This window comes from Lontra canadensis, unplaced genomic scaffold (assembly GCF_010015895.1).
Source record: "Lontra canadensis isolate GAN:19392208 unplaced genomic scaffold, GSC_riverotter_1.0 scaffold30, whole genome shotgun sequence".
NCBI classification, from domain to species: Eukaryota; Metazoa; Chordata; class Mammalia; order Carnivora; family Mustelidae; genus Lontra; species Lontra canadensis.
The window spans coordinates 16,542,200-16,558,093 of NW_022631024.1; the positions used below are offsets into that span (position 1 = coordinate 16,542,200).

The window sequence follows — 15,894 nt, forward strand, 5'->3', positions numbered from 1 at the left end:
CAAGTGTGTCTGACGCCTAGAAGTGGATGAGTCAGCAGCATGCTGTCGCAATGAAATGTGGGGAAGTGGGGACGCTGGACGTGGTGACAGGTGGCTGAAGAGAGCTAGGTGCCTCCTTGGTCCCTTTTGGGTGAATTAAGATCCTTCTAGTCAGTTTGGCATCACAAAGGGCTTGCCACTTGCTGGCTCGGCCCTGAGCTGCGTACTGAGGCCGCGAGCACATCGTAAGCCCAGTCCTTACTCTCAAGGGGATTTACGACTTTGAGAAAAAAAAGAACGTGAACATTACAAAAGAAACACTTTCCCAGTGTGATTATGTATTAAAATGCCTCCGTTCTTATTAAACGTCAGTTGTGTGTCTTACACTGTTACATGCTTTACGTCAGGACAATTCCAGGCTCCCATCAAGAAGAGGAAGTGGAGGGGACACCCCACTTGATTTGGGGACAGCATGCTCAGGTCCACACAGCTAGTAAGGAAAAACATGGTGGGGAAGAGGACGGGGGACATCAGGAGGGCTGGAACGGAAGACAGAAGCAAGTCTGTGTGGGGGTGCTGAGGAGTTGGGGCCAGGAGAAAGGGGGGTAGGGAGACCTGGGCATGGAGGTGGGCAGAAGGAGCTGGCGAGGCCACAGAAGGCTCTGCAGTGCTGAGGGGACACCGGAGTCTGACTGGTGCTGAGAAGGGCACGTGGCAGCAGGAAGGCCAGCAAGGAGGCCACAGAGGCCACGCCGGGGGCGGGGATAGGGGAGCGGTGACAAGGCTGGAGAAGAGGACCGGCTGAGGGCATGTACTCAGAAGTGCGGCAGGGCTTGGTGCATGGGCGAGCGGGTCACGTGTAAACCTGCTGTGTGTGTGTGGCGCGTGGCAGAGGGCGGGGGAGGGGGAGGGACGACAATACCTCACTGCCTTGCTTGGGCAACTCAGTGGATGGTGGAAACATTCACAGAAATAACAAGGATGCAGGGCGCCTAGCTGGCTCAGGTCATGGTCTAAGGGTTGTGGGATCGAGCCCCACACAGGGCTCTCCACTGACGGGGTCTGCTTGAGAGTTTCTCTCTCCCTCTCCCCCCAACTGCACTTGTGCTCTCTAAATAAATAAATCTTAAAAATAAAAGAAGAAGGGGTACTGGATGGCTCAGTTGGTTAAGCACCTGCCTTCAGCTCAGGTCACGATCCTGGAATCCCAGGATCGAGTCCCCGCATTGGGCTCCCTGCTCAGCAGGGAGTCTGCTTCTCCCTCTGGCCCTCCCCCATCTCTTGCTCTCTTTCAAAAAATAAATAAATAAAATCTTAAAAAATAAAAGGAAGAAGAAGAAGAAGGAGAAGGAGAAGAAACAAATCAGCAGCAGGATGGGAGAAGGGTTTGACCGTTCCTCTCACGGGTTAGGGGTGTGGGATCTAATTTCCTACTGCGGGGAGCCCAGAGTCTAGTGAGATGCCTGCACCTGTGGCTGCACACTACACTCAGTGGTAAGGCCCCCCCAAATGGGGCAGAGCACAAGTCTCTACAACTCCCAGGACCCGGAACTCCCCTGGCTCCCAAGGCTCGCATGCAGTGTGGCTCGCTCTCTCCCCGGGCCGACCGTCCAGAAGGCCGATGGAACAAAGTCCCTCCCCGGGGAGAGCTGGAGCTTGGAGAAATAGTCCCCCTCCCTGGGCAAGTGCTGTCCACGGACACTCCCTTGCTCTCTTTTCTCCGAGAGAGTGAGCTCCAAGCAGGGCAGGGAGCCATAAAGATAAGGCGACCTCAGGAGGAAGCAAGGAACAGAGGCGAGGAAGGCGGGGGCTTCTTTCTTCCAGAAGACACACAGGGTGTTGTGCCAAGCAAGCCGAGCCTGCGGACTCTGTCTGCTTCTTTCCGGGCGGTTCTCTTCCCCTTGCCCTGTCCCACGGTCTCTCCTTCACTCTTTCCCTCCCGGTGTGGCTGTTACACCAGTGTTTCCGCCCATGGCAGTCTCTACGGCAGCTGCTAGTCACTGCGAGGGACAGATGCAGCAGCGGGCCTTCAGGAGCTACCCCGGGTCTGAGGGAGTGGGCCCTCGCTGCAGCACTGCAGGGGACGGCACGGCAGAGACACCGCCTGTGAACGGGCGCTCCGGTGACCGCATGCGTGCTGCCGTCCGAAAACCCGGGTTCCACACCTAGAGAGTCACCATCTGCTCAGAACAGAACACCGGCAGCTCTAGAGAGCCCCACCCCCACTGCCCTTTGTAACTGAACTCCTCAAAATGATACACACTTGGACTTTCTGACCCTGAAGAGCTTTTTTTGTTTTTAAACAAATGACTGTCGCTGTGGATCCTGTTCAAGCTTCACAAAACCTGGGTCTTCTGGTGGCTTTGCTTATTCAGAATCATTCTGGAGACCACGATGGTCAAGGGTATTTCCACAGAGTCCTAGCACCCCAACAGACCTCTCGGTGACAGTACAAACCTGCACCTGGCCGTCAGCCAAAGAAAGACGCACCAGAAGACAGTCTGGGGACAGAGGAAGGTGATTTCTCTGACAGCTACACTTCAATACCTGAACAGCACTGGCAACCTTAATGGTTACTGAGAGATTTTCTTAGTCTCTTTTTAACTTTTTTTTTTTTTTAAAGATTTTATTTATTTATTTGACAGAGAGAGATCACAAGTAGGCAGAGAGGCAGACGGAGAGAGAGGGGTGGGGAGAAGCAGGCTCCCTGCTGAGCAGAGAGCCCGACGCGGAACTCGATCCCAGGACCCTGAGATCATGACCCGAGCCAAAGGCAGCGGCTTAACCCACTGAGCCACCCCAGGCGCCCCTCTTTTTAACTTTAAAAAAAATCTTTTATTTGAGAGAGAGACAGAGGTGGAGAGGGGCAGAAGGGGAGAGCGGGAGAAGCACACTCCCCACTGAGCAGAAAGCCTGAACCGGGGTGGATCCCAGGGCCCTGGGATCAGGACCTGAGCTGAAGCCCCAGATGCTTCACTGACTGAGCCACTCAGGCCCCCAGGAGAGTTCTCACTACCTTGGTCAAGTAAAGTGAACGTAGATCCCATCCAACTTTTAAGATTTTTTTTAGATTCACAAGACCAGGATTCAGAAGCAGAGCCAACGCGAGCCAGAGAAGGGCCAAGGAAAGGAGACAGCACGTGGGAATTCAGTGCGGAGGGAAAGGGCTGACACCCGAGTGACCCGACCTAGGGTGGAGGCAGAAGGCAGGCAGCCAACATGGTGGGGCTGCGGGGAAAATGCAGGGGGCAGCTCCGGGGGTAGCACTGACCAAGAGAGTCTGGGGACAGAACGGAAGGACCCTTGGGATGTGTCAGAGAGGCGTCTGCAGGAAGTCCCATCACCGAAGCACCTCCCAGCGCCCCCAGGGGCGGGCACGGGGCCAAGGCCCAATGGGATCAGACCAGGAACGGGGGCCTGGCCTCCCTGGGCCTCTCGGAGGCTGCCCATGGCTCTCCACATCTTTCCTGCTCTCACTCAGTCCTAGTTTCCCCAAACACTTTTCTCTACTAAACAGGGCGTAATGGCGCAGAGACCGCATGTCGGGTGTGGACGCCCATCTGCACAGATGCTCCACTTTCCTAGGATGCAGCACGAGCCCGGCAGGACAGATAGTCCACGGACTGCAAGCGAACATTTCCGTGGGATGAGACAGCAGAGCAGAGCAGACGCAGTGGAAGATGCTGGGCAGGGGGCACCCCCGGCCTGACCCTCAAGGGCCGTGCACAGGAGGAAGCAGCTGGGGAAGCGGTCTGTTTCAGTTAAGGTGCGCTGACCCTGAGGACACATGGATGGGCTGACGATGGGCACCACCCTTCAGCCAGCTCCCCCATAACCTTGATCCCTGAGCACTCACCCCGGAGGCCCCCTTCCAGAACACACATTAGGCTTTCTGGCTCCCATCCTCCAGGTAGGTCTTTTTGTGTGGAACATCTTGGACTTGTTCTCCCGGACCTTCACCCCTTACCTACCTGAAATCCTAACTGTCCTTCAGGCCACAGCCACCTCCCCTGCAGAGCTCTGCCTGACCTTGTCCTGGCTCTGCAGCCCAGGGTGCTCCCACGGACAGCCTGTGACTCTCCTGGCCTTACTCACACGCTGCCTCAGGATCCTTCCTGCTGCAAGACCTGCACGGGGGGAATCCCTGTGCTTGCTGTGTAACTCATCCTGGAACACCAGGATGATGGAACAAGACGCTTTTTCAGCCCCTACTTCAATTAAGCTTGGTCAATGCAGCTTTCCTGCTCTAATTCAAGAGGTTTGGTTTTGTTTTCTTTTTTTTTTTTTTAAGAGAGAGTGTGACCGCATGCATGAGTGGGTGGAGGGGCAGACAGAGAGAGAGAGAATATCTTAAGCAGGTACCACACTCAGCACAGAGCCCGAAGCCAGTCCCGATCCCACGACCCTGAGATCATGACCTAAGCTGAAATCAAGAGTTGGACACTTGACTGACTGAGCCCCAGGGTTCCCAGGAGGTAGTCAATGGTTAGAATCTTCCCCAGCAGAAGTAACAGGTCGCTAAGAGGGTGAGGCGTCGTCACATCTGACAACAGCTATATTCCCAATTGGAAGGATGACACAGGCCCCGGAATGACAGAACGATGAGATTCAGGAATACAGGGCCCCTCTGAGAACAACCCAAAGCCCTCCATCCGGGGCTCATCTCAGAATGCAAGCAGAGAACACACGAAGACTATGCTGGCATGGCACCAAACCCCTTCTCTGGGGTGTCAGCACATCAGATGTCAAATGTCCCAAACATTCAGGCCATTACTAATAGCTCTGGGGGCTGGGGGACTTTCCTTTTAAGAAAGAAAGCCCCTTCCGCCTGGGTGGCTCAGTCGGTTAAGCAACTGCCTTTGACACAGGTCACGATCTTGGAGTCCCGGGATCAAGTCCCACATCGGGCTCCCTGCTTGGCAAGGAGTCTGCGTCTCCCTCTCACCTCTTTCCTCTCATACTCTCTCTCTTTCTCATCCTCTCTCTATCTCAAATAAATAAATAAAATCTTAAAAAAAAAAAAAAAGAAGAAGGAAAGAAAGCCCTTCAGTAGCTCACTCCCCTCGGCTGCACTGTGGCGTTGGGACAGAGGATGCAGTCTTCCCAGTGCAAGGTGCCTTGACTCTCCCCTGCGTCCCAAGGGATGAAAACCATGACACACTCATGCCCCAACGTCACTGAAATGCCCTCAAACTTTCATCAACTCTGTGGCAAACAGTTCTGGTCACTGACAGCCCTCCAACCCCAAACTGTTCAAAAGGGACATTGTAGATGCTTTCTTAGGATAACTCACACTTACTTTCTGTTCGTAGAGTGGGAAAAAACAGTCAAGAGCTGGATTGTGTAAAGGCCAAGTTTTGCAGGATTTGTGAAAGGAGCTTGCCAGAAATGCCTGCTGAGGAAACAGAGGGTGTCTGTGTGCCAGGGTAGGGCCAGGAGCATGGAGGAGCGGGCGTTTAGCCTTTCTACGGCAAGTGCACAGTTGCTCAGGGCTCTAAAAAGTTAAGCCCTAGCACCCAACGGAACAGTGCATTCCTCACTGCAGGCAGGACTGTCTTAACGTGGGCCACGGATGGATGGTTCCCCAAGACAGAAACCAGACAAGACCACACTGGAGCCCGAGCCTGGCTAGGTCTCTGTGAGTCACCAGGCTGCAGAGTTCTGAAAAGGAAGTCCAGGCAGGTGAAGCCCCATGTCCCAGCTGTCATGTGCGGAATGAGGACGGAGCCGAGCCTAGAACCCAGAACTCAAAGCAAGAGCTGTAATAATAAAACTCTCCTGTGTGGTTTTACTCAATCCCCACAATCACCCAATAAGAGACACGTGTGATCTCAAAGGCACGAAACGGAGGCAGGAGGCATAAACAAACTACCCGACGGCAAAGCCGATCTCAAGCAGAACCCAAACACGGCCTCAGCCAAGCTCTTCTCGGGCTGCTCAGTCTCATCTCAACAAACTGAAGGAAGAACTGTGGCCATTCGGGTGTCTGGACAGACGCAGAAGGTAAGAGACCAGTACTTGCCTAAGGGTTAGTGCCTGCTATGTTTCGGAAGGAAACTGTTTACAGAAACAGCAGCACCCGTTCCCCTCCCGTAGCCATGTCCCTCGGCAAGGTGACTGGGCAGTAGCTCCCGGCTAGTGGCAGAGCCCAGTTCCCTACTCCTGGAATCCCAGATCAGCCTTGTGATTCAAGCGAGAGAATGCCAGGAAGTGACAGATAGTGGGCCGGTTCTGAGCCTAGGCCCAAAGACCCCTGCATGCTCCCATCCGTTCCTGGGGCCGCAGCAAGCCTGGGCTGGCCTCACGGAGGCTGGCGGGTCCGGAGGAGCACAGCCACAGCGGCTCGCAGTCCCAGCGGAGGTCCCAGAGATGTCGGTGAGGACAGCCAGAATCAGACGTCCATCACCCTACCAGCCTGTGTCCTAAGCACTGACAAACAGTTACTGCCATTGTAAGCCACTGAGTTTTGGAGTGCTTTACTACATAGCAGAGGTTAACCGGCAAGGCCCGTAGACTCAGACTCAAACTCTGTCCTGCCCTGGTAAGGCCTGCTCTCCCTGGCCTTGCTTCCAATGGCAGGAGGACTTCTCTTGAAATACAGAACACTTACAGGGCTGACCCACAGCCCAACGGGAGACCAGGGTAAAAAGGCCAAAGTATTTCTGCCAGCTAACACCTGAATGGTGATGCTGAGAGCAACCCACTAACATTTCCCGGTCCCCACCCCCACCCTGCCCACCCCACCACTTCACACAGTCCCTCGGGCCACAGAGGACCAACTGCGCATGCCCCTTCCCGTCTAATGCAGGGTCTGCAAGAGGACAGAGTCAGGGCTGGGCAGCAGTACACAAGTCAGGAGGCACAGGCGACAAATGAAAGCTCACACTCACGTTTCCAAGCAAAGAGCAGCAGGGAGCAACTCACCGAGGGCACAGGCAAGGTGCCGTGCCGGCTGAGAAAGGAGTTAGAGACGGACACACTGATGCCCTGAGTGGCACTGCTGTCCTCGGGGGTGAAGGCCACTTTAGTTTGCTGGACACAGTAGGAGACAGAGGAGAAGGAAGAAGCAGCATAGGAGGCCTGCTGGACAGAAGGGACGAGAGAGGAGACAGGGAAGGAGGGAGAAAAGCAGAGAACGGTCAGGCAGGTACACACGAAGGCTCATAGGCTGCCGCCTAATTCCGCTTAGACGTTCTGGAGAGGGATGGCTTCTTGGCTCAGCAGAGGAATCCAAGATGCCTGCCCAAGTCTACCTGGACGAGAGGGTGCCCTCCTTCACCTCCTCGTGAGGGATTTAAAAAGCTAACCTTCCTACAAGTTGTGTTCACTGGAAGTGGTGGCAATGTGGAAGGAGGCCAAGGGGGCTCGGGATCCAGCTCCGGCACTGACTTGGGGCCTCATGGTCCTCCCCTGGGGAGCAGACCCTGGAGTTATTCCTGCTTCCACAGAGGGTGCTGCTGGAGCCAGGTTGCCTGGCTTTGAACCTGGGTCTCATCATTTTGGGACCTGTTTGGCCTCCGGCATTATTTAAAGCTCTGTGTGCCTCAGGCTCTGCATCTGTAAAATGGGGACAACTGTCTAGGCCTGTCCGTGTGTAAAGCGCTCAAAGCCAGGCCTGCCGCACTGTACCAGGCCAGCGGGCACAACGAGAACTACTATTTTTGCTGGTGAAATGGAGCACAAGCCTTCCTGCATCTGTATCTGCAAGAGGGCAGCCACACAGCAGGCACAGGCCACATCACGAGCTGCGCCGGGCTGCAGCCAGAGCTGGGCTCGGTCCCCATCTTCTACTTCCCGTGGCGGGTGGGCTCCAGTGAAGTCCCTCTGGCTCCCTCAGCCTCAGCGGACTTAACGGGGCGGGGGGTGACAGAGGCCGTGGGGGGCACCACATGAAGCCAAACAAGCCACAGTGCGGACACAGAGGGCGCTCAGAAGGGCGTTGGCCCCGCTCCTGGGCCCCTCGCTACCGCCCTGCAGCCCGGGGAGGGCTCGGCGGGCTCCCCCACTCAGGCTCTGACTCCGAGAGCTCCCTAGGTGTCTGTGTGAAGCCCGGGGGCTCCATGGTGCGGAGAAGACGTCCAAGGATGACCGACGGGCACCTGTGGACTCTGGCAGGGGAGCGGAGATGTTTCAGTCCAATTCGACAGTTGAACCACACATTTTAGGTCAGGGGTCCCTGGGGCAGGCGTTTCTAGCTTCCGTGGTAAAGGTGGTTTTCTGAAACATTCTCACAGCCACGCAGATTCACACTGGGGCATATTCCGGTGTTCATGGGGTGGGTGAAGACCTGAGGCCCCGAGTGCCAGTTGTGAGACACAGCTAGTCCCGGGCTCTGCCTGGTCAGCCCGAGCTCACCAAATGCGGGAAAGCTCAGGGGCCCCTGGGGTGGGGCAGGGCTCGAGGAGTGACCCAGGGTCAGAAAAGGTAGGCCAGCACCTCTGTGTCCTCTCACGAAGGACTGAAGATGGCCAGGCCCCGCTGCGGTGGGAACACTACCAGGCTGGCCCAGCCGATGAGCGTAACGGCACGCGCAGCTCTGAATGGGCCAAGAATCCCTTTGCACTCTTCCCGGTGAGTTGCTCGGACTCTACCATCTGACCACGGTCCCCCTGGTTGGTAAACTGAGAGCCGTAGGGACAGGGATCCGGAGGGACGCGGCAGGCACCCGTGATCTGCCCGCCCGCCTGCCGGCTCGCTCCCGGGCCGGACAGCCCGCCCTCTGTGCTGACTTGGGCTTCGTTACCTACAGGGGCTCCTCGCACAGGGGGCTTTTCAGAGGAGCTAGGGTGCCACGCAGGGAACACAGACGGCTCTGTGTAAGGCCATCGTGCTTCAATAGAGCTTGTTTCCACGGGGCCATCCCTGGTCAGGGTGGGGTGTCAGTCACTCGGCGTAGTTGGGCCATTATGTAAATCAAGTCCACAGATGGGCCTACACAGACCAGGCCCTGTGCCCTGATCGAGTCCCTCCTTTCTGGGAGGTCTATATCGGAGCCAGAGAAGAGAGGGAAAATACAAGAGACTGTCAGCAGAGAAAGCAGACGTTCTGAGCACCAGCCAGGCCCAGCTGCGCGGGGCTGCTCCGGGAGAGAAAGGCGCCGCCACCCCAGGGTGGGGCGTCGGGGGAGCCTGGCGGAGGAAGCCGAGCGCCCGCGTGGGAAGCCGCGCGGTCCCGCGGCGGAGGGCGGCTTACCAGCTGCCGCTGCTTGGGGGGCAGCGCGGGCGGCGGCGCCAGCTCCTGCGGGGCCTCAGTGCTGAACGAGTCGTTGAAGCCGTACACCTCCATGAGGAGCTTGTTCTTCTGCTGGTAGATGTGCTCGTTTTGCGGCGTCTGGTAGAACATGGACGGCTGCGGCTCCGAGTAGTCCTCCAGCAGCTGCATGTAGGCCAGCACTGCGGGGTACACGGGGGTGGGGCGGCCCGGCGTTACTGGAGGCGGCTGCGGGGCACACGGCCGAACCCCCCCACCCCAAGAGGGCCCCTCCCTGCGTGGCCAAGCCATGGCCAGGCCCAAAGAGCACCCCGCCCCCACTGCCCGGCACCACCATGCTGCCCAACCAAAACCCACGGCCACACAGCAAGGGTGAGACCCACGCAGGCTGTGGCTCTGGCCGACAGGGACGCATCTGTGCAGGCTGGGTGACTCACACGCAGCACTGTGGTGGAGAGGGGACAATGGGGGAGGCCAGGACCTGCGGGAACTCTCTGTGCTTTCCACTCAGTGGTGCCCTGAACCTAAAACCACTCTAAAAAAACTGTGTTTAACCGCTTTAAAAAGTAATCTATTTTTTAAAGAGCATATGGGGGGCCCCCCACACTCCCCGAAAAGCCCTGGGGTTTCCTGGCACCCTGTGGTCACACCCGAGGCTAGGCACCACTTCCCACTCCTCTGACTCCAGATGCGTGTCTTCCTCCCCTCTTGAGAATACTCAGGGGTGGGTACATGTGTCCTGAGAGCAGGCTCTCACCTGCCTGTGGCTTGGCTTTCCCAGAGGCTCCACACCAACCGCCCGCCCAGCAGCCCCTCCTTGTCTCTCCATGGCATCCTCTTAGCCCTTCCCATAGTCATGAGCCACCTGTGGGACTGTCCCATGTATGCGATTTTACCGGGCACCTACGTGTTGGGCACCAGCTCAGGGGCTGGGACCAGACAGGGGCCAGCAAGCAAGTCTTCTGTTCGTGTGAGGCTCACACCCTCCCAGGAGACAGAAAACAGACCGATGTGAATGCTGGGGACAGAGAGTGAAGTGGTTCGGTGCTGGGGGCTTCTCCAGAACACAGATAAGCTACCTGAGGCCTTCCACACCGAGGCTACAGTCTGGGCAATGGCAAAGGCCGGGCCAGGGGTCCAGAAAGCAGAGCACAGCCAGAAAGGGGAGGCTAGAAGGAGTGAGGCAATCACTTGGGAGGGTCAGGAGAGGCTGTGCGAACAGGGCAAGGAGGCTGACCTGCTGCCATACCGGTGGGAACCTATGAAGGGTTCCCCTCCAGGCTGGCCTGGAGCTGTTTTGTCTTGAGAAAACAACTCTGGGGCCATGAGGTTTTTAGGTGACAGACTGTGGTTTGGCTGGAGGTGGGGAGGTTGATGTGATTCAGGATACATGTTCAAAGCAGATAAAACAGGATTTACTGCCTGTCCCTGGAGAATTGAAGCTACCGGAGGACAGGGCCGGCCCATGTCTGCGGCTGGGCCACTGGCGCCCGACACACAGCAGGGTCCACAGACATCTCTAGAATGAATGAGTGAATGAAACACACCTCATCCATCCCGACCACGTGACTTGCTAAACCAGGCGATGGCCCTGGCTGGGTCTTGTGAAGCCCCCACTGGGTAAACATAAAGTAACAGCCACTAAATCCCACTCTCCCTTCGAGCCCAGAGGCTACAGAACATCCTGGTGGGAGGCTCAGACCGCGAGGAAAACACGTGCACCATCTCCTCCCTAAACCTCCTTCAGAAAGCCTGGCCCTGGCCACCTGCTCCCCTGGGGTAGCTCTGCCCTAGCTTCAAGGCTGCCCAGGGGCAGGCTCCCTGACTCAGCCGGGCACTCTCACGGCCAGGAAACCCAGCCACAGACGCCAGCAGGGGCCTCGACCGCCCGGGGAGGCAAAACATCTCAAGGACCCCGCCTCGCAGGCACCCTGTCCCGAGGCAGGCGCGGAGCCCTCAGCCCTTGCATGGGGGCATCAGGGTGCACCTCACTCCCACCTGGGGTTAGTGATAGGAGCCCCAACTCCAGAGCCAGGCCCTTCTACACGCTCTACAGGTTCGGGGCAAGTGACAGCTCGGAGTTGACTGTGTCCGGCCCTTTGGCCCCCTTATGAAGCTGGGAGGCTGGGTGGGAGCAGGCCTTCTCTAATCCCCCTCTCTCTGTGGGACTGGAACCCACATTTGACGCTCCCCACAGCGGAGTCCAGGTCAAGGCTGGCCTGAAGTGCAGCACCGCCCTCCCGTTCTCTTGGAGGTGGAGGGAGCTCCCTCTAAGCCTGAACAAGTCTGTGTTTGCAGGGAAAACATGCTTATGACCGCTTGATTCGTGAGTGAGGAACGAGGGCTGATCAGTTCATTTGCAGGGCTGCGGCACACACACACGGAGGGAGCTAGTGACGAAGGGAGCTGGGAAGACAAAGGGTCCCAGGTTTGGAAGCAGAGGAACTTAGGTGCGTGTATGGGCAGGCACAGGAATGGCAGCGGTCGAAGGTACCATCCAGAGCCGGGCGCTGTCCTCCTGGGTCACATCACAAGTGCTGGGAAGCAGCACCTGCTGGGTACCCAGAAAAAGTGTCCAGTGCAATTCTGCACAGCTCCGTTCTATATTTTCACATGGCCTGAGGCTGGGGGCTTAACTGGAGACCCTCAACTGGGCTCAAGGTAGACAAGGAACACCTTTCTCTGCCGTGTCTTTCTGGTGCCCTTCACTGGAGGAGGGGGTACAAAGTCATCTCCTTTATTTCAAAGAATCAATAAGAATGTCTTCACTCCAGCGAGTGCAGAGCAGAGCTTGGCCCTAACTGGCGGGTAGGAAAAGGTGGTCTCGCCCAGGAGGGCACCGCTGCCTGAAGGCAAGTGTAGCTCGCCACCCCCTCGAGCCTCGTGATGCTCTTCTGGCGTGCTGCACGACCGACACCATGAGGTTCTAGAGGAAGGTGCGAGCCTTATAAGGGGATCCCAAATGCCCACCGAGTGCTCCCTAAAAAGACTGAACGTAAGCAGCTTCGCCTGACTAAAACAGGAAGTTTCAGTAAGAACTGACCTTCCGGATGTCTAAGCGCTTGCTGGGACCTGCTCACCAAGCACAGAGACAGTAGTGAGGTTCACGACCTTCGAGAAATAAGGAAGACCAGATCCGTTTCAAAGGCAGCACGGGAGCTCCAGAAGAGAGCAGCGGGTGTCACTGGGCATGCTCGGCAGGCTGGCGCTCCAGCTGGCACCGAGGACTGCGGGCAGTGATCAGGAAGCTCGTCAGGCACAACGGGCTCGGAGGGCTGCCCTCAGCAAGAGGACCCTCAGGACATCAGTGCCCCCAAAGGAGAAGGACACTATGATATCAAGACTGTGTACATATGAGCTTTGTCCAGTGTTAGCCAAACACAAGAGATGATGATTCTCTCCCTCCTTTCCCACAAAGCAACTCTGCAAGTTTTCCACCAGGTCAAAGAAGGAACTCCTCAAGGGTCGCCACGGGGAGTGAAGAGTGGACTGGAGACTAGGACCAGGCCTCAAGTTTGGGGGGTCCTTTCATGGGGCCCCAAAAAAGACCTCCTGCTGCCTGGAAGTCACTACTGAAACCCATACGGTCTCCACAAAGGAGGGCCGGATCCCTTCCTCCTCAGTGTGTTGGAAAACGCAGGCCTGCTCCGAAACCCAGATCTGCCACCCCCCTGCCAGCTGTCACCGGCAAGGCTCAGTTCTTTTGCACTCCAGTTTCTTCTATAAACCACGCCAGTATCACTGCCTGAAGCCAGTGAAGACTAAACACGATGGTGTGTGAAGCTTTAGCCCAGGGCGTGCCACACCTTAAGCTCTTAGTAGTTTTTCAAGGTTTGCAGACACAAGTGCTACAGACAGTGATGGAAGAGATAAAGCCTAAAAATAGACGTCTAAATAGAAAATATTTTTAGCCACTGGAGACTTGAGGCTGTTGGAAAGGGAATAGCGGCTGCCTCCCTTCCTCCTCCTCTCTGCAGCCCCACATAAGGGCCACGGCCCACACCTGCTCTAAAAGCCGAGAAGGTGAGGCCCCTGGCTCCACGGCCAGGCCACACCAGGCACCTGCTGCAGTGTGCACGGATCAGCCGCACCCTGCGTTCTGGGTTCAGAGGATTCCAGGGAGAGGAAAGGGTATGAGCCCAGAGCGGCACGCTACTTGAGTCAAGGTGAGGGGGGTCGAGGGGAAAGGCCAACAGCTCTCCAGACACTTGCCAGTGCGGAGGGAGAGACTGAGGGGAACATCCCCGGTGCTGCCGCTGGCGGTCCCCGCTAGTAGCACCCTGTTTCTCACAAGTGAATGGCAGATGGGAATGACCTCATCAGCCCTCCAGAGCCAGCTCTCCCTCCAGCTGGGGGACGAGACCACCCTAGGCCAGGACGCAGCAAGGAGCTGGGAGACAAGGCCCACCCAGCCACCCTCGGCGCCATCCCTGCTGCATTAACCACTCTCCCCTTCTTCGAGGGTGGACCCCATGCCAGCTGGGGCCAATCAGATGCTCCCACTCGGGAACTGGAAAGGAGAGTTAGTTCCTAGTTGGTGGTCGTTCTCTGCTGGGTGCTTCAGCTGAGGCCAGGGAGCCCAGGGCTGTGTGGCCCAGGTGACCACACAAACATCCAAATGGTGACGGCCAGTCCGCCAGACAGATGGAGCAGTGGGCCAGTGGAATGGGGTACGGGGCGGGGCAGAGAGAGCTGGACGCCAGCAGGAAAACAATCTCTACTTGGGAATTTGATGGCAAAGTGACAGTCGGAAAATATTCCAACTACAAAAACCTAAAATTTCAGCTCCACGCCTGGACCCTGGTAATAGCACAATTACAAATATGCAGTCTAAGAAACGTCCTCAGCAGCTCCGACCAAGCAGCCTCGGGTTCTCATTCCGTGACAGTCCCTGTCTGCAAACAGAAGGCGGGCAGGGGATGGGGTGGGGGCGGGGCGCACCAGGGACCTCTCTGAACGACAACCCTGCACACTCTCAGGGCTCCTTGGAAACCCCTCTGTGGGCACGGTGAGCTCTAACTCAATTCAAATGTCCATCCTGCTTTAGCCATATGTTGCCGTAACGCTGTCCTGAAGCTGTGACCCTCACTTACTTCTCTGTCGCTGGGTGTTCAGGCCAGACACTCAGGGCCCTTTGGCGGCCTGAGAGCCGAGAGAAGCCGTAAGAGAGGTCGGCTTAAAAAGCTCTATAAACCATCACCAGGACTGACAAAACAAGGCTCCCAGAAGTGTCCACATACCGCTGGCCCCAACTTTTATGAAATTATGAGGCTGCTCGTTTGATTCTGGCCACACGCTTACATGCGCAGATCAAACGCACCCGCATTTTGGGCCACAGAGTGTGCTTCCAGACAACAGCTCGACGAAAGCTTACTGTGTTTGTTTTTCTTCTCTGGTAGAGGAGGCGGTTTTTCTGGGTCACCTGTTGACTCAGGAACAGTGAAATCACCCACAAATTCGACAGAGGCTGAGGACCCTCCTTGCTGAAAGGGGAGAATAGCAGCAAAGGGCGTGAAGGGGACGGATGGGACCGAGGCTGGGTTCGGCAGGTCGTCCTCGGAGATGTTGTCATACTGGGAGGGGTGCCGCTCGTAGGACACTCGGCAGCCAGAACTGTCCGTGGTCTGAGAGGCCGCACTCCTGCGCTTCTTCTCAGGGAGGGCGGGCGGCATGTCCATCTGCTGTCCTGCGGCCGACGGCCCCTCTGGAGGTGCTGGAGGCAACTGGAAAGGATGGCCAGGAAACGGAGACCCAGACTCTCCCAAGGACTCCGGCAACGGGCTAAGGTTACAGGCCACTTGCTGAGGTATCTGGTCTGCGTTAGAGAGGTCTTGCTGAAGGAACTCGTAGTCCGGATCGTAGTGATCTGCATTCACGACAGGAAAAACATGACTGTCAGCCGCAAGGCCCCGCAGAAAGCAGCGATCCAACTCTCTGCTTTACCCGATCCCATTCACTCGTGCGCGACACAAACACGATTTCTGTCTCATCTCTACCCTGTATTTTATATTCCTCATTCTTCTCCCTGCTTGAACACAAAAAAGCAAGCAGGAAAATGGCTGTTTGCTACCCTGTTCTTTGTATTTTCCTGTATTTTTTGAATTTCTTATTTAAAAAAAGAAAGAAAAATGCATGACCACTGTAGAAAATGTGGCCAAAATAGAAAAAAAAAAATCATCCACAATCCCATAATTTAAGTATAATCTGTTTACATTTTAATGTATTTCCTTAAAAGTCTTTTTTCCCCCTAGGATTCTTTTTTTAAAAAACCCAACTGAGAAAATACCATGTGGGTGGTCTTAGATTTTGTCCGTTGATCAGTGTATCGTGACTGATTTCTCAGACTCGTGTGTCATCCCACCACACACACGTACAACTCCTCTGCTTTCCTACCACTGAGTTTCTGGTCTACCACTCCTCCCAATGATGCTGACATTAACGTCCTTGGATCGAAATCCTGCCACAGATCTCTAAGATAAACTCTCCAAGTGGAATATCGAGCTCATGGGACACAAACAGCTTAATGCTCCTGACACCTCCTGCCCAGCTGCCTTTTGGACTTGCCTCTGCCCCCTCCCCGATACCTTGCCCCCCCACCCCCGCCCACACCCACCAGGAGGTCAGCACGCGCTGCTCGCTTGCCTTTGCCCTCCGTCCGAAGTCGTTAGGGGCTCTCCCCTTCACCATCCCCTTCAGCACCCATAG

At 56.3% G+C, this 15,894-nt stretch overlaps 1 protein-coding gene across 13 annotated transcripts in view; it reads right to left on the minus strand.

Moving 5' to 3' along the window:
- RAPGEF1 (Rap guanine nucleotide exchange factor 1) overlaps nt 1–15,894 on the minus strand; it is a 132,300-nt gene that overhangs the window by 25,066 nt on the left and 91,340 nt on the right. For 5 of the 13 annotated variants that reach the window (XM_032866122.1, XM_032866117.1, XM_032866121.1 and 2 more), the window contains 3 exons: nt 14,564–15,055; nt 9,172–9,371; nt 6,904–7,062 (listed from right to left, as the gene is read on the minus strand). In XM_032866122.1, coding sequence (XP_032722013.1) covers nt 6,904–7,062; nt 9,172–9,371; nt 14,564–15,055 — 851 coding nt within the window. The remainder of the gene's footprint in view (nt 1–6,903; nt 7,063–9,171; nt 9,372–14,563; nt 15,056–15,894) is intronic. The other 8 variants (XM_032866128.1, XM_032866126.1, XM_032866127.1 and 5 more) reach the window with 2 other exon arrangements.